Source organism: Heterocephalus glaber, unplaced genomic scaffold (assembly GCF_053883595.1).
Source record: "Heterocephalus glaber isolate CG9 unplaced genomic scaffold, H.glaber_assembly_v1.0 deba00001687, whole genome shotgun sequence".
Classification (NCBI taxonomy): domain Eukaryota; kingdom Metazoa; phylum Chordata; class Mammalia; order Rodentia; family Bathyergidae; genus Heterocephalus; species Heterocephalus glaber.
In genome coordinates this window covers 27379141-27403438 of record NW_028258412.1, presented here as the reverse complement: position 1 = coordinate 27403438, position 24298 = coordinate 27379141, and the positions used below count along the sequence as shown (strand labels likewise).

At 63.0% G+C, this 24298-nt stretch overlaps 1 protein-coding gene across 4 annotated transcripts; it reads right to left on the bottom strand.

The window, feature by feature from the left end:
• Nucleotides 1–135: 135 nt before the first annotated feature.
• Nucleotides 136–16775, bottom strand: Ulk1 (unc-51 like autophagy activating kinase 1). Of its 4 annotated transcripts, none has more exons than XM_021257698.2 (28): nucleotides 16226–16775; nucleotides 15955–16128; nucleotides 15838–15879; nucleotides 10089–10121; nucleotides 9798–9834; nucleotides 8873–9046; nucleotides 8282–8355; nucleotides 8036–8137; nucleotides 7596–7654; nucleotides 7429–7511; nucleotides 7247–7297; nucleotides 6817–6911; nucleotides 6493–6640; nucleotides 5985–6045; nucleotides 5775–5864; nucleotides 5425–5550; nucleotides 5144–5289; nucleotides 4976–5062; nucleotides 4573–4841; nucleotides 3980–4146; nucleotides 3701–3810; nucleotides 3477–3620; nucleotides 2955–3148; nucleotides 2704–2876; nucleotides 2510–2628; nucleotides 2150–2307; nucleotides 1642–1777; nucleotides 136–1567 (listed from the first exon to the last, which is right to left on the bottom strand). In XM_021257698.2, exons 1-28 carry the CDS (start codon nucleotides 16334–16336, stop codon nucleotides 1512–1514), a joined length of 3219 nt encoding a protein of 1072 aa, XP_021113357.1. In that variant the 5' UTR covers nucleotides 16337–16775; the 3' UTR covers nucleotides 136–1511. The 4 variants fall into 4 exon arrangements, with proteins under 4 accessions (XP_021113357.1, XP_004844065.1, XP_012927320.1 ...); XM_004844008.3 differs by having other exon boundaries at nucleotides 15955–16047; nucleotides 16226–16774; XM_013071866.3 differs by having other exon boundaries at nucleotides 4976–5289; nucleotides 15955–16047.
• Between the last annotated feature and the right edge of the window lie 7523 nt (nucleotides 16776–24298).

The window sequence follows — 24298 nt, the reverse complement described above, 5'->3', positions numbered from 1 at the left end:
CCGCTCTGGGGTTTGCTCCCAATGCCAGGCGGCCAGCATGGTCTCCACAGGGGTCCCAGGGCTCCTCGCCGTGCTGGGGCCAGCGTACAGGACGCAGTCAGGGGCAGGCCAGCCAGGAAGAGCAGTGACACAGTCAACAATTCCAAAGGTTTATTCCCACGTGTTACATGTGACAGGATGGGGACTCACACAGAACGCATTTAACAGACACAGCCAAGCTCTACCTCAGGGACAACAGGAGCTGCTTGCAGCATACACGGCTGGCCACACGCATGGCAGCCATGGGGAAGCCACTGGGAAGAGATGGGAGAGGCACCTCCCAAGAAGCCTCCCTAGTGGCTGGGTTCCAGCTGGCCATAAAGCAATAAATACTAACACATCACGTGCAGCACAGTGGCAGTTTCAAGTATTGCAAGGAAAACACATGTGTCCTGTGTAGCAGATGACCTCTGAACCCTCACGTGGGTGCCGCAGACCCACTGCCCCGCTCCTGCTCGGGGAGACATTCAAGTACGTTTGGGCTGAGCTGAGCTGCACCAGGCTGGGCACAGGCGTGAGCACAGGAACACTGACGGATTCTGCCTCTGTGGGTTTTTTTCCTGCTGCACAGAAAACCCTCCCCGACCTGCCCACGGCACCCAGCAGGGCATGGCGGCTGGGCACTGCCCGTCCTGCAGGGCATGGGGACAGCCAGCCACCTGACCTGGACACACATGCACACACTGGCAGGCGGCAGGCCTCACACATGCAGCCACAGGCTGGCACCTCGCACAGGAGAGTCCAGTCCACCCAACCATCCCAGGCTTCCCAAACAACGTGAAACACCTAAGAGTTTTAAAGAGAAGAGAAAATGAGCGGCAGAAAAATAAGACACATTTTAGGGGTAAAGTGTGAAAAGTTACATCTGGTCTGGGTCTAGAAAGCCCGGTGTTTCCTGTCCCAGGAAAACATTAAATACAAGGCCACTGCTCCTGTGGGCAGAGCCACTCTGATGCCCCGAGGCGCGCGCACGCACACAGTACACACACAGGTGCATATGTACAAGTGAGCAGCAGACGGTCCCCGCTGCCGGCGGTGACGCACTGAGGCAGGGTTCTCGTCGGTCTGCATAAAGTGCTTGGTGGGTTACGAAGCTGGACGGGTCTGGGGGACAGGGTCTGGGGGATAGGTCCCAGGGGGCAAGGGCCCAGAGGCTGTGCCCTTTCTTGGGTCCCATGGGCCAGTGACCGGGAGGAAGAGTTCGCTTTGGCTTAGAGTCAGCAACACTGTCTCAGCCCCACCGGGGCCCAAGGGCGGCAGCGCCCACGCACACCTGTCCACCACCTCCCAGGACCAGTGCAGGTGGGAGGTGGCCCGTGAGGACGCACTGCACCCGAGGTAGGAAGACGCCCTCGGGCTGGGATGTGGGAGCCATGCTGCTGTGGGCGCGGGCCACTGACCCGCTGTGTCCCTGCCAGGGTCCAGGCAGCACCTCGGCACCAGAGGTCAGCGCCGAGACCGCCAGCACCGGGTCAGGCACAGACTCCGGAGAGCAGGGCCGAGAGTCTCCGCTCGATGCACAGCTTGCCTGCGGGAACAGGTGTGTGAGCTGGAGGGGCACCAGCCACCGCCCCCACCCCACCCCCTGACATGCGCACTCACACTTGGCGATGTTCTCAACGTCAGCCTGGTCCGTGAGCATGTGCTGCAGCCCCTCCAGCAGCAGCAGGGCCTTGTGGTAGCGTGGCACGCAGCCTTCGTGGTGCTGGAACATCTCATCCAGGGCAGCTGACTGCACCTGCAGGCAAGGGCAGAGCTGGGCCCAGGCGAGGGGCTGATGGCCGCAATGGGCAGCCCTGGGCGGCACCTGGGGCACAGGTGGGAGGGCCAGGGGCCAGCGCAGCCTAGGCTGGCCCAGGAACAGGCAGCAGACCCAGCGGGTGGAAGCACAGAGCCCCCACTCAGGCAGGGCTGAGTGCCACTGCTGATGACGGGGCGGTGTTCGCTGGCGGCCACAGGATGGGAGCTGCAGGAAGCACAGCACCCCCCACCCAGGCCTCATCTACGCTGTGATCTGCTGCCACCTGTGAACCGTCCCTGGGCCAGACTGGTCCAAGTGGCCTGGAGGCCGGGCCTCTTTTTTGTGGGGGAAACTGAGTCTGCCCCGTACCATCTGCACAGCATGGCTGAGGATCAGCCTCTCAGCAGTGACGCCGTGGATGCCGTCCAGCAGCCGCTGCTTGTCCAGGAAGAAGCGCTGCAGCCGCAGGCTCAGGCCCTGGCAGGACACCACGCTGGCCTTGTACAGCTCGTTCAGCTTGCGCACCACTGTGGGGGGACTCAGTCAGCTCCCAAACTGGCGGGGACCAGGACACTGCGGGAGCGGGCTGTGCAGGTGGGGGCTCAGGGCGCCACAGCTGGGGGACTGAGGTCTGTGTCCAGCGGGCACAGGGCTGGGGGATCGAGGTCTCAGCACACACCAGCACTCTGCAGCCTCCAAGTGACCCACAGCTCCTCTGCCCACCCTCACCCTGCTTCACAGTGGACGACAGGCACAGCTTGCCCGCCCGGATGTGGTCAATGGCGGTGTGCAGGCCCGAGGACAGCAGCTCGGCCACCTTCAGATACAGCACCAGCTGCTCTGCGAAGCTGCAGGAGGCAGGCAGAGGGTGAACGATGGGCAGCGCCTGGCCCACCGGCCCCCAAGGCACCAGGGACACGCACCCCCACTCGCGGCTCAGCAGGCTGATCTGGTCGGCCACCTCGCTCTCCTGCAGCGGGCACTCGGGGCCTACGGCCGCCTCACCGGCGCTGCCCTTCAGCGCTGCGATCTCCAGCACGTGCTGCACGAACACCAGCGTGAAGCGCAGGCTGTGCAGGATCTCCGTGTGCTCTTGCTGGGCGTAGAGGCAGGGTTGTGGCAGGCGGCCGCCAGCCAAGGGGAGCCCCACCCCACCCTCCCAGGCGGGCTTCACCTCCATGAGGGTCTCCTCGGGGAGGTCAGGGGCCTCAAAGGTCACAGCCCCCTCCAGGTGGGCGGCCAGGGGGTCTCCAGCACTGCAGCAGTGGCCCGGGGCGGTGAGCTCAGGGGCCGCCTCGCCACAGGCCCCAGGCCCCAGGTGGCGGGCAGACGAGGAGCCGGCAGAGCCCAGAGAGCCCGAGGAGCCCACTGTGGGAGGCATAGCTGAGGGATGGTGCCCATGCCCCTCGTCCCCTGGATCCCAGCCCATCTGACTCCACACCAAGGCTCACATGGGCCTCAGTTTACCTCCCAGCAGGGCCAGAAGGGCTGGATCCTTGGGCCCCATCCAGCTCTGCACCCTCAATGTGCTCAAACCAGGGCCCGGCCAACACAGCACTGCCTTTCAGGCCAGTGGGACAGAGGCTGGTGCCCTGGACAGGGGCCTATGTCCTGGGGACGCCCCAACCACACCAGCACTGCATGGGAGCTCCCCCTGCTGACCCCAGGGAGCAGCCGTGGCCCAGCCCCGCCTCACCTGAGAACATCCGGCCACGGGGCCCCAGGGGTGGCGTAGTCCCGCTGGGGGGTGAGCCCACGGTGAACACCACAGGGGCTGGGCTGCTGGCGCCCCCAGCGCGGGCTCCAGGGTGCAAGTTCCCTCCGAAGCCAGCAGAGGGCGCTGGGAGACACAGGGAAGGGGTCAGGGTGCCCTCAGGGCGCACCACACACCCACTCCAGCCAGCCCCAGCCCAGGCGCACCGATGTCCATGGGCTTCTCTTGCAGGCTGTCGCTGCTGCCCGAGTCTGAGGCCTGTGTCCCAAATGCAGCCTTGAGGAGCAGGTCAGTGAGGCGGCTGGTGCTGAAGGATCTACGGGAGAGATGCGGCACTTCAGATGCTGGGCCTGGGCTCCCCAACGGCCCGACACCCCATCTCAGCTCATCTCCGGCGGCACGAGGCCAGCTCCAGGCCAGACTCCCCAGAACCATGGAGGGTGCAGAACAAGGCCTGGCATGTGCCTCCTGCCTGCCCCACTCACCGGCCAAAGGGGCCCTTGGTATCCTCAGCCGGCCGTAGGCCGGAGCCCAGCTGCTGTCCCTGGAAGGGCCCTGCCTGCGAGAGGTCCGGCAGCGTCCGGTTCCGGGGGGGTGTCACCACCACGCCCTGCCGGGCTAGCAGAGCCAAGAGGTTCTGGGAGCTGGGGACCTTGGGGAAGTTGAAGGAGGACAGCAGGTGATGCCCAGCCTGCTATGGCCCCATGTACACTGAGGCCCTCACCCACCTCGCCGGGGGTGGGCTGGGGGCCCCTGGATGGGAAATGGGGCTGTCCCCAGGGTGGCAGCCTGGCTTCCAAGGTGGCCTTCTGTGCCCAGCCTAGTCCACAACCTTGGGAAGGATGCCACTGAGCATGGGTGCAGGTTCCCTCAAAACGGGTGGTCTGAGGGCCTCAGCACAGAGAGGACCAGCCACGGGTCCCATCCTGAGACCTTCGACACGGAGCTGGGCCCTATGTCCCAGACCTCCCTCGCAGGGACTCCCAGGACACAGCCATGCCTAGAGGTCCAGGCAGGAGGCCGAAAACAGGGGTCTGGTCTCCCTCCCCTGGAGCTGGGAGGCTGGGCTGAGTGTTACCTTGGTGGGGGAGCCCAGGATGGGGGGCAGAGGGTTCCGCTGCAGGAAGTCAGGAAGCTTGGGTGAGCCTCGTAGGGGCCGGCAGGACTGCAGCACGGGGCCAGGTGGGGAAGGGCTGGGCTGCGGGGGGCTGAAGGTGGCTCCCAGCGGGTCTGTGGGGGGCTTGGGCAGCTTGGGGCAGACGACGTGCAGGTCCGACAGGTTGGGGGCGCTGTGCAGGCGGCAGCCCAGCCCAGGAGTGCGGGCCGAGTGCTCGGGCACAGAGGAGCCTGGGAACAGGACAGGCTAATTCCCAGGCTTAGGCACAGAGACGGGGCCACCGCACCGCACTGCAAAGGGGTCTCGGGTCTCCAGGAGCCCTTTCCCCTCCCAGCCGCAACGAGGGGACACAGGCTGCACCTACCTGGCCGTGGTGACCTGCTACTCCGCACCTCGGCTCCCTGCGGGGAGGGTGCCCTGCTCCAGCTGGGCCTCTCGGGGATGGTCCCAACTTGGGGAGCAGGTTCCAGGGTTAGAGCAGGCAGATGCAGGGGTCTCTGCCCACCCAGCCCAGGCCCAAGGCTGCGCGCACCCTGTGGGGATGGTGTGTAGGGCCGGCCTCCGCCCAGAGACAGCTTCCTGGCCAGGACAGCGGCATCGGCATGGGACGGAGGGGATGGGCTCACCCGGGCAAAGCCCAGGGGGCTGGTGCCGCCCGACCTGCGGCTGGCAGAGGACCTGGGGACGGGGCAAGCACAGTGTGAGGCCCCAGCACCTGTGCCACACCCGGCGGGGGCCACGGGGTGCCTCAGGGTCCTCCCCACAGCGCCAGGCATGGGAGAGGGCTGGCCGTGCCACGCCAGGGACACTCACCGGGGTGTGTGCTGCTGGGTGGGGGACTGCAGGTTCTGCTCAATGCGCTGGTAGTTGTGCACCTGAGTGGGGACAGGGATGGGGACCGAGGCGCCGTACCTGCTGCTGGAGAAGGTGCCAGCCCGGCTGCCGGGGAAGACATGGGCTCACAGGACTGCCGGAGGCCAGAGGCACCCAGGGCCTGTTCTGTGCACACCCGCCCCGGTGTCCGCTCCCCACCCCAGGGAGCAGGCAGGGCCACCCACATGTCTGCATGAGGACAGCACCTCCGGCCAGACCAGCACTGCTAGGCAGGGTGGCCGCGCCCCAGGATGCCCACCTGCCTACCCACTCGGCCCCACCCTCCTTACCCAGACGGGCTGGGTGAGCTACTGCAGGACGGGGAGGGGGACGGGGTCCGGCCATGGCTCTCCAGCCCCGCAGAGGCCACCAGCGAGCTCCTGCAGGGCAGAGGTGACAGATGGGGCATCACGGTACCGGCCCATCCTGGCCGCCTCCCCAGGCGGGGGGCACCAGCAACCCTGAAGCCCCGTTTCTCTCCCAAGAGGGCGGGTGCTCACCCACTGCAGAGCAGGCTGTCCAGCGGGGGCTTGGCACTGGCCGCCTCGGCCACCAGGTCGCCTGCAGGGACAGAACATCTGGCAGGTGTCTGCCGCCCTACAGAGCCCACCTCACCACAGAGCCCTCGAGCCGAGTCCCACTTCCTTTTCCTAGAGGGGCTCCCAAATGGCTCTGGGGCAGTGCACAGCAGCACAGCACAGGCAGGGAGAGGTGGGCACACGTGGGCCCCAGCTCTCCCCTTGGACCGCCCTTCATCGCCCCTCACCAGCTCCAGGGTGGCAGGGAGGCCAGCCTGGCCCCGTGAAGCCTGGTTCCCACCCACTGTGAGCTGTGGCAGGGCCAGACCTGCAGGCCAGGCTGGAGCAGGGAGGAGCAGGCCTCTGAGGACGGCAGGGTAGGGCAGAGGCCACAGCCACGGAGTGGGGCAGCCTGTGATGACCCTGCCTGCCTGTGCCCAGCCACAAGTACAAGCCCCCCGGAGGCCACTACACGCACCACTGCCCTGACCTGGGAACTGAGCAGGGACCATGACGAAGTCGTCTGTGTCACAGGAGTCCTTGCTGCTGCCTCCTGAGTCCCGGGAGCCATGCAGGAAGCCAGCGGCATCCGCCGGGGAGGTCAGTGTCTTCTGCAGTGGCGCCATCTCCCCCAGGGACTGACAGAGAGCAGAGCCCAGCGCTCACAAGGACAGACGGACGCACAGGGTCTCCACAGACCTGCCCCACAGACGGGACCACCACCCCCAACCCCAGGCCAGCGAGTCCACATGCTCCTGGGGGAGGCCCGGACCCCAGCTGGGCTGCCTACGCCAGGCCACTCAGGGCCACTCACCGGCGGGGAGGCCAGGTGTGAGGTGGAGCTGCTGCTGGAGCTGCTGCCGGACCCTGAGCTCGGGTAGGAGGGCACAGGCACAGGCACAGGCGGGGCTGTGGGGGGCAAGGGCAGTCGGGGGCACCGTCTCCGCCCCGCGCAGGGGGCAGCGCTGCAGGGAGCCACTCCAGATGGCCGTCCCAGGCCAGGTGCACTCGAGCGCGGCCCCACAGTGCCCCAACCGGGAGGGGCACCAGCAAGGACCTCACCCCGAGCCACGACCTTGGCCTGCACTGACCCTCACACCATGGGGACAGGAGCCCGCGGCCAGCTTAGGTGACACCAGCCTGCATGGACCTCCAGCCTCCACCCTGTACCGCGGCCACCCCCACCCAGCACAAGACCTGACCACAGACTGCAAGCAACAGCGCCTCTGACCCTCAGGACTCACACTTCTTGACGGAGGCGCTGGCATCCAGGAAAGGGTGGTGGAAAAACTCATCTGAGGGAGGGAGAGTCAGGCCTCAGGACACCCTGTACCCGGCCTGGGGACCCATCTCATCCAGCCGGACCCACCGGAGCCAGGCTGTGGCCCCGCAGCTGCGGACCCCCAGCCCACCCACAGGTCCTCACCGAAGTCCATGCGGTCTTTATGGTTGCGCTGTAGCAGCGCGAGAAGCAGCTGCCGCAGGGGCGCCGAGGTCTCTCGGGGGATGCTGGGAGGGCAGAGCGATGAGCTGACGGGGCTGGGGCAGCCGGGGCAGGGGCAGCCGGGGACACCCGAGGGGAGGGGTGCTTACGCAGGGACCAGCGTCTTATTCTTCTCGTAGAACAGTCGCAGGTCCTGAGGGCTGCTGGCCTGCGAGGACAACGGTGAGCCCAGTGCCAGGCAGCCCTGCCCCTGCCACAGCCTGGCACCGGGCCCGCCCTGATGGCTCTGGGGCCACAGGCAGCAGGAGCCCACTCCGTGCTGTGCCCTCCCTTGCTGCTGGGGCACCTGGGCACCTAGCGTGGGGGCCATGAAGATAATGCTCGTGGGGAGCAGGCGACCCCAGGGTTTGGTGCCCCCGGGCGGGCCCCTCACCGGGTGCCTGTGCCGGTGCCTGCAGGGGACAGGTCGGCTTCCGGGCACCCGTGCCCCAGCTCACAGCCAGCCCAGTGCCCCCAGCCCGACGGACCCCTCCCACCCATGCTGAGACCCGGCAGCCTCGCTCCCCTGCAGGCCACAGGCCTTGCCCACCTGAAAGGGGGCCCTCCCGGTCAGGCACTGGTAGACGACGGTGCCGATGCTCCACAGGTCCGCCTTGGCGCCGTAGTGCTGGGACAGGATCACCTCGGGGGCCTGCGGGCCGGGGCCAGGTTGGGGCCGCGGCACAGAAGCCACCTGGAGCACAGCGACCCGGAGCAGGTGCCACCACCCGGGGTGGCCTCGGAAGGGGTCGGCCCGCACCAGGGCCGCACACGTGCAGGGCGTGGAGGCACCTACCATGTACATGGGGGAGCCGCACAGCGTGGCCGCCATCATGTTGCTCTGCAGATAGCGGGCGAACCCGAAGTCAGCTGTGGAGAGAGACGCGTCAGAAGCCAGGAGAGCACAGCACAGCTGGGTCCCTGCAGCAGGGGCTCAGCGCCCAGGGCTCCCCGTCCAGGGGTCCCCGTCCAGGGGCTCAGCGCCCAGGGGTCACCGTCCAGGGGCTCAGCGCCCAGGGCTCACCGTCCAGGGGTCACCGTCCAGGGGCTCAGCGCCCAGGGGTCACCGTCTAGGGGTCACCGTCCAGGGGCTCAGCGCCCAGGGGTCACCATCCAGGGGTCACCGTCCAGGGGTCACCGTCCAGGGGCTCAGCGCCCAGGGGCTCACCGTCCAGGGGTCACCGTCCAGGGGCTCAGCGCCCAGGGGCTCACCGCCCAGGGGCTCACCGTCCAGGGGTCACCGTCCAGGGGCTCAGCGCCCAGGGGTCACCGTCCAGGGGTCACCGTCCAGGGGTCGCCGTCCAGGGGCTCAGCGCCCAGGGGCTCAGCACCCAGGGGTCACCGTCCAGGGGCTCAGCGCCCAGGGGCTCACCGTCCAGGGACTCACCGATCTTGACGCGGATGTTGTTGGGGTTCGCACGGCGTCCTCCGGGGTTGGACAGCAGGATGTTCTGCGGCTTCAGGTCACGGTGAATGATGCCCTTGCTGTGCAGCAGGCGCATAGCACCCGCGATCTGCTGCAGGAAGAGCCTGATGGTGTCCTCGCTCAGGGTCCGCATGGCTACAGGAAAGGCAGGCTCAGGGGCGCCTGTCACAGCCCGACAGGTGGTGTGGCAGCTCGGGGGATGGCAGCGCCCTCTTGGGGACCCGCTTCCTCTCCGGCAGCCCCGAAGGTTCAGTGGCAAGGGGGGAGGGGGGCACGACCCAGCACCCCCAGCAGAGGGAGGCAGCCTCAGAGCAGAGAAAGCCACCCAGGCTCCTTCCCGAGTCAGGTACGGGAATGCTCACCGGGCCGGGGCCCTGCGGTGGGTGCTGGAATGCAGGCCACAGGAGCAGCAAGCCCACCACAGCCCCCAGTCATCAAGCACGGGTCGGAGGTGCTCTGCTGCCACAGCCCGAGGACCAGGACAGATGGTGACACCCGCCTTCGGCTGTGCAGGCCAGAGTCTCCCCAACCCTGCCTGCCCCCACTTCCCGACACCCCACGGGTCCTGCAGCACTGCCTGCCACCCCATTTGCCGTGTTCCTATTTCCAGGTACAGGGTGCCCTCTCGGCCGCCACACAGCCACCCAAGTGCCTACCCTCACTACAACTCTGCTTCCTCACCCCTGACGCAGCCCACAGCCATCCTGGAGCACGTGGGACCTGCACTAAGTCCTGGAGTGGGCAGGTGGCAGGCAGCATCCACCGTGGCAGAGTCCCTCCCATCTACCTCGGGGCACCAAGAGACAGGCCCCATGCCCCCGGCCAGCAAGAGCCACTTCAGCAACCCCTCCTGGCTAGCGCGCTGCCCACTGAGGTGTCCACTCACTGTGTAGGTAGTCAGCTAGGTCACCACCATTGCAGTACTGAAGAAGACAGGATGCGCGTCAGGGCACAGGCACAGCCAGCCCCAGGCCCAGGCCCAGGCCCAGGCCCAGGCTCAGGCCCAGGCCCAGGCCCAGCCCCAGGCCCAGGCCCAGGCCCAGCCCCAGCCCCAGGCCCAGGCCCAGGCCCAGCCCCAGCCCCAGCCCCAGCCCCAGCCCCAGCCCCAGCCCCAGCCCCAGCCCCGCCAAGCCCCTCCCTGCACCACAGACTCTGCTGCTAGGGACCCAGGGCTCACCTCCATGACCAGGTAGACAGAATTGGCCATTTCCTACAGGACAGAGAGGCCATGAGGGATGCAGCAAGGGTCATCTTGGGTGCCTCAACACATCACCCACCTCCTGGGACTTGGGCACAGCAGCCATGGCCAGGCCCGGGACTCAGCCAGTCACCACTGGAGGCAGGACTTTGGCAGCCAAGACAACTCTGGAGGCGGGTGACTCTGTCAGTTGTGGCCACTTCAGTTGAAATGTGGGCCTGGGCCGGGTGTGCTGCCCCACACTCATAATCCCAGCACTCTGGAGATTCAGGCAAGATCTCAAATCTAAGCCCAGCACGGGCAACTTAGCAAGCTAATAAAAAAGGGCTGGAAGGGCCGGGGATTTAGCTCAGTGGTTTCGCTTCCCGCTGCGCAAGCACAAGGACCGGAGTTCGATCCCGTACCAAAAAAAAAAGAAGGGCTGGAAACATAGCTCAGGGAAAAGGTCATGGATTCAATCCATACCACAGAACAACAGAAAAAGAAATTCTGTGCGTGCGCGCAGCCTGCAAGGAAGCAGGGGACTGCAGTCGGGGTCCCTCAGCCCAAGGTCTCCACACTCAGCACTGCATCCTGTGCATGGTGACTCCCAGCCAGGGTACCAGCAGGTGTGCAGGTCCAGCCAGGGAGGTGCAAGGCTGTGTGGCCTCAGGCTCAGGTGCTCCCAGCCCTGAGGGGTTGGCACTGCCAGGCTGTCAGCACCGGGGCCCCAGCCTGAGGCACCCACCCTCGCTCTGCTCCTGGCCGCCCATGGGCAGTACACACCAGGCTGAGCTGAGCCCCCCACACCACCCCGAGCTCAGGCAGGCGCACAGCACCAACACCCACTCCTGGAACAATACGGAGGCCATCGAGGCCCAGGCCAGACAAGTCAGGCAGGCTGGGCCTGGCCACCCTGCAAAAGTCCCTGTGTAGGCGGTGTCTTCCCACCCACAGGGGCAGCTCTGCCAGCAACAGCAAGCCCTGTACCCCGTGACTACAGGGCCCAGGCAGGGCGCTCAGGGGTCCACGCCCTACTTGCTCTAACTCCACTCTGCTGTCCGCCCCCCCCAAGTGGGGGCCAGAGGGGCTGAGCTCATGAGCCCCAGGCTCACAGTGGATCTGGTGCCTGGAGGGGTGCAGGGCGTCTCAGAGGGCTGCAGGGTCAGGTACCTGCAGCTCAAGCACACACACTGGCAACCCAACAGCCAGCTGCCACCTGCCTGCCCCACGTGCAAGCCACCCTGCCCCCAATTTGCCAGGCCCCAGGACCCCCAGTGCTCAGCACCCAACCCAGGAAGCTGAGGGCAGGGCAGATCTCAGCCTACAGGCAGGGACAGCCCCAGAGGGAAGCCCTGACCCACCCCACCCAGTCCCCATTTGTCCCCGCCTGACCTCCCTTGTGCCTCAGCCCCACCCCAACCTGACCTTCCAGGCCAGCTGCAGGGAAGAGATAACCACCCGGCAGGTGTGGCTTGGCTAGGGAGTCCCCGGGGTGGAGCTGAGGGTCAGAGACCAGGATGTAGGACACAGACCTTGACAGAGGATCAGAGACTGGAGACAAAAAGTCAGACCCAGGAGAGCCCAGGGCCAGGAGGTGACAGATAGGACCCAAAACAGTTTCAGGGGCAGCCTCAGGGAGACCCCAGCATGGGACCTCTGGGACTTGCCAGCACTGGCCACTTGTCCTGGGACAGACACAGCCAGAGGGCACAGGGAGGGACTTGAGCCACTCTTGGGTTCTGGCCATAGAGGCAAGACTGAGGACACAGCTATGGCCAGAGGTGGGCTACCTCCCTGAGCTGCTGGCCTAGACTTCAGGGACCATCTCCTCCCCTCCGTGGCAGCCCTCTGCATCCCCTAAAAGGCAAAGTTCAAAGAGCCTCGAATTCCCCTAAACCCAGGAGAGGGCACTGGACAGCCCCCAACTCTGACACTGCAGAGCCCTGGCCTCAGAAGACCCAGCTCCGGACCCCAAGCCCAACTCTCGCAAGCCTCACGGCACAATTGAGCAGAGTGCAGCCCCACCCCACGGAGCCAGGCGACCCGCCCAGCTGGGAAGTGGCAGGGCCAGCCTGGGCATGCAGGCTCACACCCTCCTTAGTCTCAAGGCCAGAGCCTAGCCGACAGGGCTGTCTGAGGCACAGTGCCGCCCAGGAGGGTGACAGGAGGTGGAGCCAGGCCCGAGCCAGGAGGGTCCCCATGGCCACCTGGGCACCCTCCCTGTGGAAGTGGCTCTCCAGGGCCCGAAGCTGGGGATGGATCCGGAGCAGCCTCCCGAGCCCACCTGAAGCCCACACAGGCACTGGTGGCAGCTCCCGGGCTCTGCTTGCTAGAGACCATGGGCCTGGGCTGCTGGTGGTGCTAGACACACGAGGCTCACCGCGCCACTCCCAGCCCCCCGAGGGGACAGCAAGGTTGCTGGGCCTGGGACACAGACCCGGGCCTGCTGGGCTGCCACGGTGAACCCCTCTAGTGCACACCAAGGCTCATGACGACAAAACAAAGCCTTAAGAGGGACGACACAAGTGCCACCTCGGAGACAGGGCTGCCACTTCCACTGGCACCCACGCCAGGCAGAGGACAGCTTCCTGGCAGGGCAGCTGCACAGGGCATCCACGTGGGCATGGGCACCTGGGCACGTAGGCGCTGCCTGCCCCTATCCTTAACAGGATCCAGGCTCCCCACCTTCGCTGGCCCACTCATCTGGCGATTCAGGCTGGCATGGCGGATGGGCGGGAAGGTGTGACCTACTTCACTCCTCCAGAGCTGAGGGTGGCAAAGCCGCAATGCTGGGGACACAGCCACCCCATCCCCCGCTCTTCCGGGTGCTCCCAGAAGGGAAGGGAGGTGGCCTGCCAAGGGGGAAGGCCCACCTGGCTCCTGCCAAGCACAGTGGTGGCAGGATGTCCCCTCAGGTCCCAAGCCCAGCCCTGCTGACCCAAGGTGGTGGAGGGCGACAGGACACGCAGGGGACACAGGCAGCACAAGGAGCACAGGGCAGCAAGTCCCTCGGCCAGACATGCCCACCTGGCTGAAGGGCCTGGTCCAAGCACAGATGTGACATCAGTCCTTTAGCAGGCCAGCACGGGGCCAGGAGCAGAAAGGCGGCTGTCACCAGACACAGCACTCCCGGCCGAGGCTGCGGCCCCACTTCTACAGAGCACCAAGGCCAGCAAGGCAGCTGGCACAGCCAGGCTCAGAGGGAAGACGGGAAGGCAGAGGCCGGGTGGCTCCTGGGGCACCGTGCTCTCCCAAAGGTGCCTGCTTTGCCAGGGGCCTCACTGAGAATGTTGTCCTCCCCACTGTCACTTTATTCAAGACTCGTGAAGCTCTGATCCCTTCGTGGCCCCTAACATGCCTCAGTGCTCACACTCCGATGTAAGACCGCTGGCTGCGGGCCCCTGCGCCTTCACCCTGCACCTACTTCCAGGGCCTGCACTCCCTGCCTGCTCTCCAGGAAGGCAGCACTGCCCAGGCGTCCAGGTCAGCCACAGGCAACGCTGGAACCAGGGCTGTCTGCAGGGCCCAGGTGCGTTAACACTCCCTAGCACGGCACCTGGCTGCAGCATGCCAGCCTGTCACCCTCTTCTGGGGGCAGTGAGTGGCAAGCAGCACCCCATCCCAATCCCCCAGCAGCCACAGGACGGGCCCAGAGCACAGCCAGGCAGCTCAGAAGAGCACAGGAGGGCTGGAGTTGGGCATGCACAAGGCCGAGTTTGATCCTCAACACTGAGAAGACAGACAAACCAACACCAGAACAAAAATAGGCCCCGTGTGGTGGCACATGCCTGTGATCCTAGTACTTGGGAGGCTGAGGCAGGAGGATCAGCATGAGTTTGACACCAGCCTGGACTCCATAGTGAGTCCAAGGCCTGCCTGAACTACACAGCGAACTCTGTCTCAAATTAACAAACAACAAAAAGCCTCCACAAAAAAGAAAGCAACCCGGGACACCTACATACACCCTATCACAAGGTACTCCTTTCCTCAATGCCCAAGAAGCCTCACAGGCCACTGTCACTGAGTTTACAGGCAGTTCTGACCCTGAACACACAGGAGCTCAAGTCCTCAGCACAGCTGGCCAAGAGGACAGGCCCAAGGAAGGGTCCTTGTGGCCTAACAGGTGGCTGAAAGTGTTAATTCAGAGACACCCTTGCCCGATCATTTATCACCTATGCTGTTTTTTTGAGAGGTCTTACTAGTTCAGGATGGCCTTGAACTCAGATGATCCTCCTGCCTCAGCCTCCACAAGTGCTGGGATCAAAAGCATAGTCACCACACCCAGTTTACCTATTTTTAAAAACAAATTGGGCCAGGTGTGGTGCCCCACGCCTGTAATCCCAGCACTCTGGAGGCAAAGGCAGGAGGACTGCCACTAGTTCAAGGCCAGACTGGGTATACAGCCTACACTATATAGTGAGACCCTGTCTCAAAAAAAACCAAAACCCTAGGCCCGGGATTTAGCTCAGTGGTTCTACCACCTGCCTCAAAAGCGCAAGGACCCAAGTTCGATCCCTGGGACAAAAAAAGAAAGAAAAAACAAAACCCTGGGCCAAGGATGTAGCTCGGTGGCACCCCACCTGCCTTGAGAGCGCAAGGTCCTGAGTTCAAGGCCTTGCTTCAAATAAGTGAATACATAAAATCCAATCATCTCTTCTGGCCCGGTGTTCGTCCCAAGCAAGTTCTTAAGGTACGGGGCAGTCCTGCACCAGGGTGAGAGCTGCCCGCCCGGGTATGTGGCTGCCTTCTCAGCATTTCCTCTGTGCAGAGGAAGCCACAGCATTGCCAACGCTGGAGGAGGAGTGGCAGTGCCCAGTCCGAGGTGTCCCCAGCAGGACAGCAGACCGCACTGTGGGGAGCCACCTGGAGCCAGCCGGTGTCTGCCCTGCCCTGGGGCACACTGGAGGCTTCAGACCCAGGGCGGGGGAAGGGGAAGGATGGAGCGAGCATGGAGGAGCAGAGGCGGGTCAGGGCAGCAGGGCTGAGCAAGGAGGCAAGCGGGAGGGTGGGGCATGGAACAGTGTCACTCCCTGTCAGAGGAGGCCTGGCCCTGCCCACACCCACAGCAGAAAGTCAGCGACGGAGGCCCAGATACAGGCTGCCGGGAACCTCCCTCAGCCAGGGCCGTTCCTCCGCGAGCCGCCCCGTAAACAGGTTTCGAAACCATTAGTCAGCACTTCGCCGGCAGACCTGTCCCCAGCTCCTGGCCCCAAAGCGGGGGACCTGGGCCCCGGCCCTGCCTCACTGGCCCCGGGGTCCTGAGAGGGGCAAGGTGGGGAGCGGTTGAGCTGCCGGCTGGCCTACGGAGGCCGCCAGGCCTGAGGTGCCCCGGCGTCCAGCAGGCCCAGCATCAACTGCCAGCGCGGAGTCTCCCGGCGCCTCCCCCTCCCGGTCTGACGCAGAGAGGCCCTGGCCAATGCCCGGTCGCCGGAGCGCTGTCAACAAACAAGCCGAGGGCCAGGCAGGTGGGCCTGCCTGGGACGCCAGACTCAGACCGGGCCACTGGCCACACACGAAGGGGGTCCAGACCCGGAGAGGCCCCCAGGCAGTCAGCGCAACACCCCGAGTCCCCTCCCCTCCCAGCCGGGCAGCTCGCAAGCCCAGGGCTGCTCAACACCCAGGGGAGCCAGGTCAAATCTGGGCCGAAGACCCAGGGCCCCCGAGGAGCTCCCAGCTCCACAGCCGGGGACACTGATCTGGAAAGGCGGGTCAGGCGGTGACACTGCCCCCCCCCCCCAGGCCTCACCTGGAAATCGTACAGCGCCACGATGTTCTCGTGCTTCAGCTCCTAGGTCGGAAAACCAAGTTTCTCACATGCAGGCACAGGCTGGCCCGCTCCCTCCCTCTTGGAGCACCAGCTCACCTTGAGAATTTTGATTTCCTTCCCCAGCAGCGTCTGGGACTTGGCCAGGTTCTTCTTGCTAATGCACTTGACCGCGACCTCCAGGTCATGCTTCTGGAAACCAAGTGTGGCCTTGAAGGTGGGGACACACGGACGCCCCTCCCCTGGCTCCGGTGAAGTTCTCGAGTGGGGGTCCTGGAAGCAGCCCGGCCTGGGCTCTCAGATAGGGGCTGGGGTCCCCGGGAAGAGAGTCCCAGGCTGGGGCGCGCGCCGGGGTCTCGCAAGCACCCACCTCGCGGTGGCGCCCCTTGAAGACCACTGCGAAAGCGCCGTGGCCGATCAGGTCCTTGCGCGAGAACTCGAAGCGGCCCACGGTCTCCACGCCGCCGCGGCCGGGCTCCATGGCGCGCGCGGGCCGGGGACGCGGGGAGGGGCGCGGCGGGCTGCGCGCGGGGCTCAGGCGGAGGCGCGGAACGCGGGTGGGCCGGGCGCGCGGGGCCGGGCTCGTAGGACCGGGCGCGGGCGCATCGCCGGGGCCGCGCGCCCCATCGGGCAGGCCTGGGCCGGGTCCCAGCCCCGCGGGCCCGAGGGAGGGCCGGGCGCCGCGCTCGCCGGGATCCGAGGAGCGCTGGTGGACGGACAGGCTGAGACGCCCGGCTCCCGTTCCGACTCGGCTCTGGCTCCGGCCCCGACTCCGACTCCGACTCAGCTCCGGCTCTGACACGACCCAGACTGCGGCCCAGACTCGAAGCTCGAGCCCCGGCAGGGAAACAAAAGAGCCGCGGCGGCCGGGCCTTGGAGCCTAAGACGCCAGCGCAGCCGCACAGCCCGGGGGTGGGGCCTTGGGCGGGGACTAAGGCGCCTCGGGGTCGGGCAGGGGCGGGGCCTCGAGGGGCCAGGCCCAGTGAGTGGCGAGTCTGGCAGTGGGGCGGAACCTCGAGGAATGGAACCCAGTGAGTGGCGGTGCTGGCGGCCGGGGACTTAGCTCAGTGGTTCCGGTAGCTGCCTCGCAAGCACAAGGTCCCAAGTTCGATTCCCCGGTACCAAAAAACCCCCCAAAAAACAGAATGGCTCTGCGGGGCCGGTCCGTGGTGGCGCTCACTTCGAGGCGGGGCCTCAGGGGCGGGGACATGAGTGGTGGGACTGGAGGCCTGGAAGGGGCGGGCCTAGAGAGCAATCGGGCCTAGCACTGGTGAAGCGGACGGCGGGGAGGGGCCTGGGTGGATTTCTGTCCGTGGGCGTGGCTGTGGGGCGGGGCGGTGGCTGCGAAGCGCGCGGCTACCCGGGCCGCCCTGGACCTCGGCGGTCCTCCCCTGCCAGCTCCCCGTGTGCCGCTCGTCCTTGCGTCCACGGCTGCCCAGCCTCCTTTCTCCAGCCCACAGAAGACGCCTTGAACATTGCATATGGCAGTGCCCGCGGCCTGACCCTGGGCGATGAGGCGCCTGTGCTGCAGGGGGCAGCACGTGCATAGCAAGTGGGGCGCATGGGTTTGACCCCCAGAACCAGAAATGTAAGGAAAGATGCCTTCCGTGAATCCCAAGCCCTGAGCCCCAAACGGCGCCCAAACAGGAAAGCCCATCGGTCTGCCCGAGAGAGGCCAGGGAGCCCGGCCCGCCAGCGCCCTGGCGGGCGGGGCAGCAGCCTCGCTCCGCACCTGCACCGCGAGCGCGCAGGCGCCCCACCTGTGTGCTGGGCCCGGCACGACGGGCCTGCAGCCCAGCCTTGCCGAGCGGCGCGTCCCTCCGGGCCCCGAGGTGTTCCCTGTGGTTCCGTGGGCCTTGCTACTCTGCCCTCGTCCTACAGATGAGGAAGTTGGCGTGAATGTGCCCAGGGTCCAGAGCTGTGAGAGAAGCCTGCCGACCCTCACACCAGAAGCTGCCTGCAGAGTCAGTGCTTTCCACTGGGCAGGCCTGTGTAAGTTTAGCTATTTTCATGTTTTGTTTTGAGATAGGCTCTCAGTACAAGTCCAGGCTGGACTTGAGCTCACGGTGATCCTCCTGCCTCAGCCTCCTGAGAGGTGGGATATGGGAATGCTCCACCACACCCCACTGCATTTGAACTGCTTTTATTGCTATGTTTGCAAAGGCATAATTCTAAATAATCCTCACTGCCTGGAGCTCTCAGCAGAAGGGCAGTCGTTCCCCGACCCAGCAGAGGGCCAGGCCCTCCTGAAGGGCTCTTCGTGTTCCCAGGCACAAAGCCCAGCACCCTGGAAGGGCCCCAGCCATGCAGATGCCCTGCACTGCTCTGTGTCCTCATCTCAGGCCCCGGGATGCTAGCTCACTGCCTGGATGGGGGCCAGAGGCTGGAAGGGCAGAGGGCTGCCGGCCCAGCCCTGGGTTCTCCAGGTGAAAAGGCATCCAGCACCACCGGTCCACCAGGGCCGCCATTCCCAGCACTGGCCACTGAGCACAGACTGAGCTGGCTGGGAGCCAGGAACTCAGTGTGGGGCTGCAAGGGAGTGTCCCTTCCCTCAGGAGCTTCCAAGCAGGGCTGAGTGGGAGGTGGATGAGAAAGGTAATGTAGACTGGGGGTGGCTGGCAGTCCCAGAACTGGGGAGGCTGAGGCAGGAAGATCACCCTGAGTTCTGGGCCAGCTTGGGCTACATAATGAGTTTGAGGCCAGCCTGAACTATACACCTAGACCTTCTCACAAACAAAAAATAAACAAAAATGTTTTAAAAGGGCTGGGAATGTAGCTCAGGGACACAGCATTTGCTCAAGGCCCTGGGTTCACCAATCCTGTAAAAAAAAAAAAAAGGGTGTTAATTTAGCCACATGTGATAGCACACATCTGTAATCCACCCCTCTGGGGGAGGCTGAGGCAGGAGGATGCAGAATTCGAGCCCAGCCTGATCCACTTCGTGAGACCCTGACTCAAACTGAAAAAAGAGAGGTCCGACATTTCCTCACCACCGTCCCTGTTCGGAACATAGCTACCTCCCAGAGCTGCAGCTCCGGCCCCAGCCCCAAAACCTGTGTCTGCTTTCTGCCCTGTGGATCTGACTGCTCCAGGGCCCAAGGAGGCAGATGCAGACTGGCTGTGTGTTTGTCTGGCCTCTCTCTCTCTCCCCCTCCTTCCCTGCTTTGTTTTCTTTTGATTTTTTTGAAACACAGAGTCTGACTTGTAGTCCAGACTAGGCCTAACTCAGGGACCCTCCTGCATCAGCCTTCTGAGTACTGAGACTGCAGACCTGCACCACCACGCCTGGATCTTTCTTTTCTCTTTTTATTTATTGATTGGTTGATTTATTTACTTTTGGTACCAGGGATTGAACTCTGGACCTCGTGCTGCCAGGCAGGCGCTGTGCGGCTGAGCTGCATCCCAGCCTCTTATTTATTTCTGTGGCAGGGCTCAAACCCAGTCCTCAGCATGCTGGGCAAGCTCTACCACTGAGCACCACTCCAAGTGTTCCAATCTTTTGGTGGTAGAGACTGAAGACTGAAAACAGGACCTTTGCCCTGAGCTGCATCCCAGCCCCAGTATGTGTTTCACTCTTATTTATTTATTTTCAGACGGGGTCTCACTACGTAACCCTCCAATTCACAGTGGTCCCCTGTCTCAGCTTCCCCAGTATTGGAATTAATATATATATTTTCTTGGTATTGGGGATGGAACTTGGGACCTTGTGCCTTCTCGGCAGGCGCCAGAACCACTGAGCTAAATCCCCGGCCCTGGAATTATTGACTTATAACACCACGCCTGGCTTTTATTTTTATCTTGAGACAAAGTCTCCCTACATCATTAAGTCTCCCAGGCTAGGTTGAAACTTGTGATTCTCCTGCCTCGGCCTCCCCAAGGAGTGCCGGGATTCCAGGCATTCACCACACCCAGCTGGCCTGTTTGTTTTATAAATAGCAAGCATAGGAATGAAGTGATTGCTCAGGGCTGGATTTGCATCTCTGTGGCTAGCCCTGTCAGAGGCCTCCTCCCACAGGCCCTGGGCATGCCCCTGTCTTGCCCTGGAGTACCTGTGCTGTCCAGCTCCAGGCCCTTCCCTCCAGGCTGTGCTTTCCCAGTGTGGGGCAGCAGGGCTTCTGCACGCAGATAGCAGGCAACACGCAGCCGGGCCCTGCTGGCTCCAGTCCCAGCAGATCAGCGGCCACAAGGCTGGGGCAGCAGCCCCACCCCTTCCTGCATCCTGCCCACCTGCCCTGCCCTGCCCTCCTCCACAGGGCTGTGGGGTCTGGGACCCTCCCAACAGCCACAGGAGCCATGGGGGTGGGCAGTACCTGCAACCCCAGCTCTGGGAGGCTCCTGTAATTTAGTGACTTAGTGAGAACCTGTCTCAAAATCAAAAGTAAGAAAGGCTGTTTTTCTCCAAAAAAGGAGAAGCCAGACACAGAAGGACCTGGCGCGCAATCCTGTTTCTATGAAATCTGCAGGAGTTGTGGGGCCGTGCTGGCCATGCTTTGCCTCGCTGGGTCTGAGAGGTAGAACCTAACTTCCAATGGCGGGAGAAGAACTTCAGGATGGACAGGCGCTGGACATCGGGAGGGCAGCCTGGGGCTGGGTGTTAAAACAAAATAAAACTAAGTAAAATACATCTCAGTTTGGCCAGGGATGATGGTGCATACCCATTAACCCAGCACTCTGGAAGGCTGAGGCAGGAGGATCATAAACTCAAACTCAGCCTGGGAAAGTTAGCTTGACTGTTTCAGAATTTTAAAAAAGGATTGCGGATGTAGCTCAGTTCAAAGGCCTGGGTTCAACCCCTGGCTCTGAAAAAAAATAAAAGATTGGGGTGCGTACAGGCTGCATTTTCTGTGCTCAGACCTCACACAGGCCTCAGCCATTTTTGAGAGCCCAGCGCTGCATGGCTGGCAGGAAACCCCTGCCTCCTCCCATAGGGCAGTGGTGCGTGGGACCCAGGGAGCGGGGTAAAAAAGTAGGTCAAAGGGAGACAAGGAAATCAGAATTGATTTAGTTAAGTTTTTTTGAGATAGGGCCTCACTCACTGTGTAGTTTGGGGTGGGTTTGAACTCACAATGTATCCCTGGTTTGAACTCTTGGCAAATCATCCTGCCTCAGCCTCCCAAGGGCTGAGATCACAGGCATGTGCCACCACGGCTGCCTTGAAGTCATCACCAAGCCCCACAAATGTACCCAGCTCGGGATCACGAGGCGCTCTGTCCCTGGAGGCCCACACCCTTTGAGCGAGTCTCTGACTGCCGCTGGGCCTGGGCATTGTCTCCGTGGGGAGTCCGATGCCCAGCTGGTCTCCATGGTGAGGTGGGTCCGGACCTCCCAGGAGCCTGCACTGACAGCCCAGACCCAGGCCTCAGCTCTGGACGAGCCTCTTGCCACAGTTCTGGGTCACTGGGCTGGAACTAAGTGTGTTTTCGATCTTGGATCCTTTTCTTTCTTTTTTTTTTTGGTACCGGGGATCGAACTCAAGGGCCCTTGTGCTTGCACAGCAGGCGAAGAAACCACTGAGCTAAATCCCCGGCCCTTTGATCTTGGATCCTGAGAGAGAAGGCCACTTCTCTAGCCCTGAGGAGGAAGTGCCTGCCCTGGCCCTGGGTCTTTCGTTTTCTTCTGAGACAGGGTCTCACTGTGTAGTTCAGGTGGCCTTGAATTCCCAGGCATGTCTACCTCTCCTGTCCTTTAACCCCATGCTCTGCCATTGTCCCAGCCCTGTCTTACACGGGGAGGAGGCCGCAGCGACCCCTCTGCTGTTCGGAGGGCTGGACTCCGAGTGGACTCCAAGCCGGGACCCTCCCCGGCTGGGCGCAGTGCCCCTGACCAGCACCCCAGCCCTGCCTTTCTGCTTTCTTCCACCCCAGCTCCTCTCCTCATGCATCTGCAGCCAGACATAAAAGCCAGGGTGGAGGCACTCACTTGTAATCCTTCCTCTCCAGAGGGTGAGGCAGGAGGATTGCAAGTTCAAGGCCAGCCTATCAAAAAAAAAAAAAGACCTTTCAACTAAATTGTGCCAGACATGGGGGCACACGCCTGTCATCCCAGCGCTTGGGAGGCTGAGGCAGGAAATTGGGAGTTTGAGGCCAGCCTGGGCTACATAGTCAGTTCGAGACCAGCCTGAACTACACAGCGAGACCCTGTGTGAAAAATAAAAATGAGAATAGGCCTGTCCAGAGCCATTCTACATAAATTTTGGGGGAAAATCATTTCATAATTAAAGTCTGACTATAGCTGTCTAAGGCTTAGCGCCTCCTTGCCCTTGAGCTACGGGAGGCGGAAACTGCATTTTGCCTCAGGTCACAGCTGAGGCCTCTGGCCCAGAGGTGCTGTGGGGCTCAAGGGCCAGACTACTTCAGCTGAAGTCTTCCGGGTTCTTGGGGAACCGAGTGGTAAGGAAAGAGATCGGTCCCACCTGGGGAGGGCAGATTCCTCGTTATCTCCTCCCACCTCCTGTCCGGAAAGCTCTCCCTACAGCCTTCATGGAGATGAGAAACTCATCGGCGTGAGATCAGGGCTGTAGGGTCGCCTCCGCCCACAAAGTCACCCCCAATTACTGTGCACACCCAGCAGAGTGGCGGGCGAGCTCGGAGAGCCTTTGCCTTTGCCCGCTCTGAGGCACTGACTTCTTGGAAACTGCGAAGGTCTCTTTTTTCTTTAGCCCTCCCTGGCCCCCTTCTAGGTGGAGGATTGATTGCCCTCTGATAAGGCCAGGCGTGGGGCACACACCTGTAATCCCAGTACTTGGGAGGCTGAGTCAGGAGGCTAGTCGGGGCTACATAATGAGACAGTCTCAAGAAATAAAAAAGTAAAAACTGAAAAAAAAGTAAAAACCTCAAAAAGTCACTCATAACACTTTTCTGCCATGGAACATTACACATCTGTGAACAATGAACAGGCAGCTGCTTCCTGCATGGAGCAGCAGCAACACAGAGGTAAATCCCTGTGCCGATGAGGGTGTGGCACCCGCCACACAGCAGGGACAGCCAGGTGACCGTGACTCATCCATGATGAAGATGCGTGGTATGTCCAGCACCAGGAGGGAAGGGGGCTGCTAAGAAACACCATGTATGTTTCTGCCCTGGGGCACAGAGGTGTGAGGCCCTGCTCCACCTACACTGGGAGCAGGTTAGGGAATTATGGATTTTCATAATGTTACAAATAAAATAATAAAATAAAAGCACCAGGTGTGGTGGCACACACTTGTAATGCCAGCACTCAGGAGGCTGAGGCAGGAGGACTGCCCCAAGTACCAGGCCAGCCTGGCTACACACACAGTGAGAACCTCATCTCAAAAAGCCTGTTAGGGCTGGGGATTTAGCTCAGTGGTTTCTCCACCTGCTGTGCAAGTGTAAAGACCAGAGTTTGATCCCAGGTACCAAAAAAAAAAAGCCTGTGAGTGGGCGAATTGCTAAGGGAGCGGAGCCAGGCCTCGGGCAGCACCCAGCAGGACTCCCTCCTGCACGGCCCCCATGGACAGGCAGCAGCCCCTTCAGTGGGCACTGTCTGCCTCACCCTCGGCTGGCTGTGGGCCGCTCCCCGCTGGGCGCTCTGCATCGGTGGCCCCCTTGCCCTGTCCCTCCTGGGCCTGCCCTGCCTCCCTTGCTCACCACTTCCTCTTCCCAGAGGTGTGCCTGTGTCTCTCGGCCTCTGCTTCCTCCCAAGCGCTGACTCCCAGCCCCTGCTCGCCAGCAGGCAGAGCAAACCTTCAGGCCTCTGCCCTCCGTCCCTGCCTCCGAGGAGCCAGGCCCTGTGTCTGGCTGGCACCCACATCCCTCACCAGGGGCCTGCCCACCCCGCCCCTTGTCCTGTGTGCTGCCTCAGATGGCTCTGCCAAGTCCAGGCGCCAGGACTGGACCCTGTCTCAAAAAAAAAAAAAAAAAAAAAAACCAAAAAAGAAAAAGAAAAAAAGGATTCGTTCCAGGAGTCAAAAGTGGGAACCAGCCCAGTTCACCAAAGTGCAGACAGATGAGAGCAGACAGGTGAGGGCCATCAGCCCAGTGGAACCTAACACAGCTCTGAAGTGACCAGGCTGCAGCTGGAGGCACCAAGAACACCGTGGGTGGCAGGTACAGGACAGGGGCTCTGTCCACTAGGGCTGACACTAGTGGCGCAGACAGCAGACAGGTGTGTGGCAGGACAGGGAGAGAGGCAGTCGTGGGCAGGCAGCTTCCTGCTGGGGTGCTGAGCGCCTTGGCCCTGGACCCAGAGCCGAGCCACAGGCCTCAGTGCTCGCGGGTCCCCAGTCACGTGACCTGCTTTTCCACAGCAAAAGCCATGAAAAGGCCGAGTGCACCGAAAGGGTGGGCCAGCCATCCTGTCCCCTCAGAACTGTTTTCCGGTCCTGGGACTTGAATTCAGGGCCTGCACACTGAGCTTCATCCTCAGCCTTTTATAATTCTTCATTCTGAGACAGGGTCTCCCTAAGTTGCCCGGGCTGGGTACA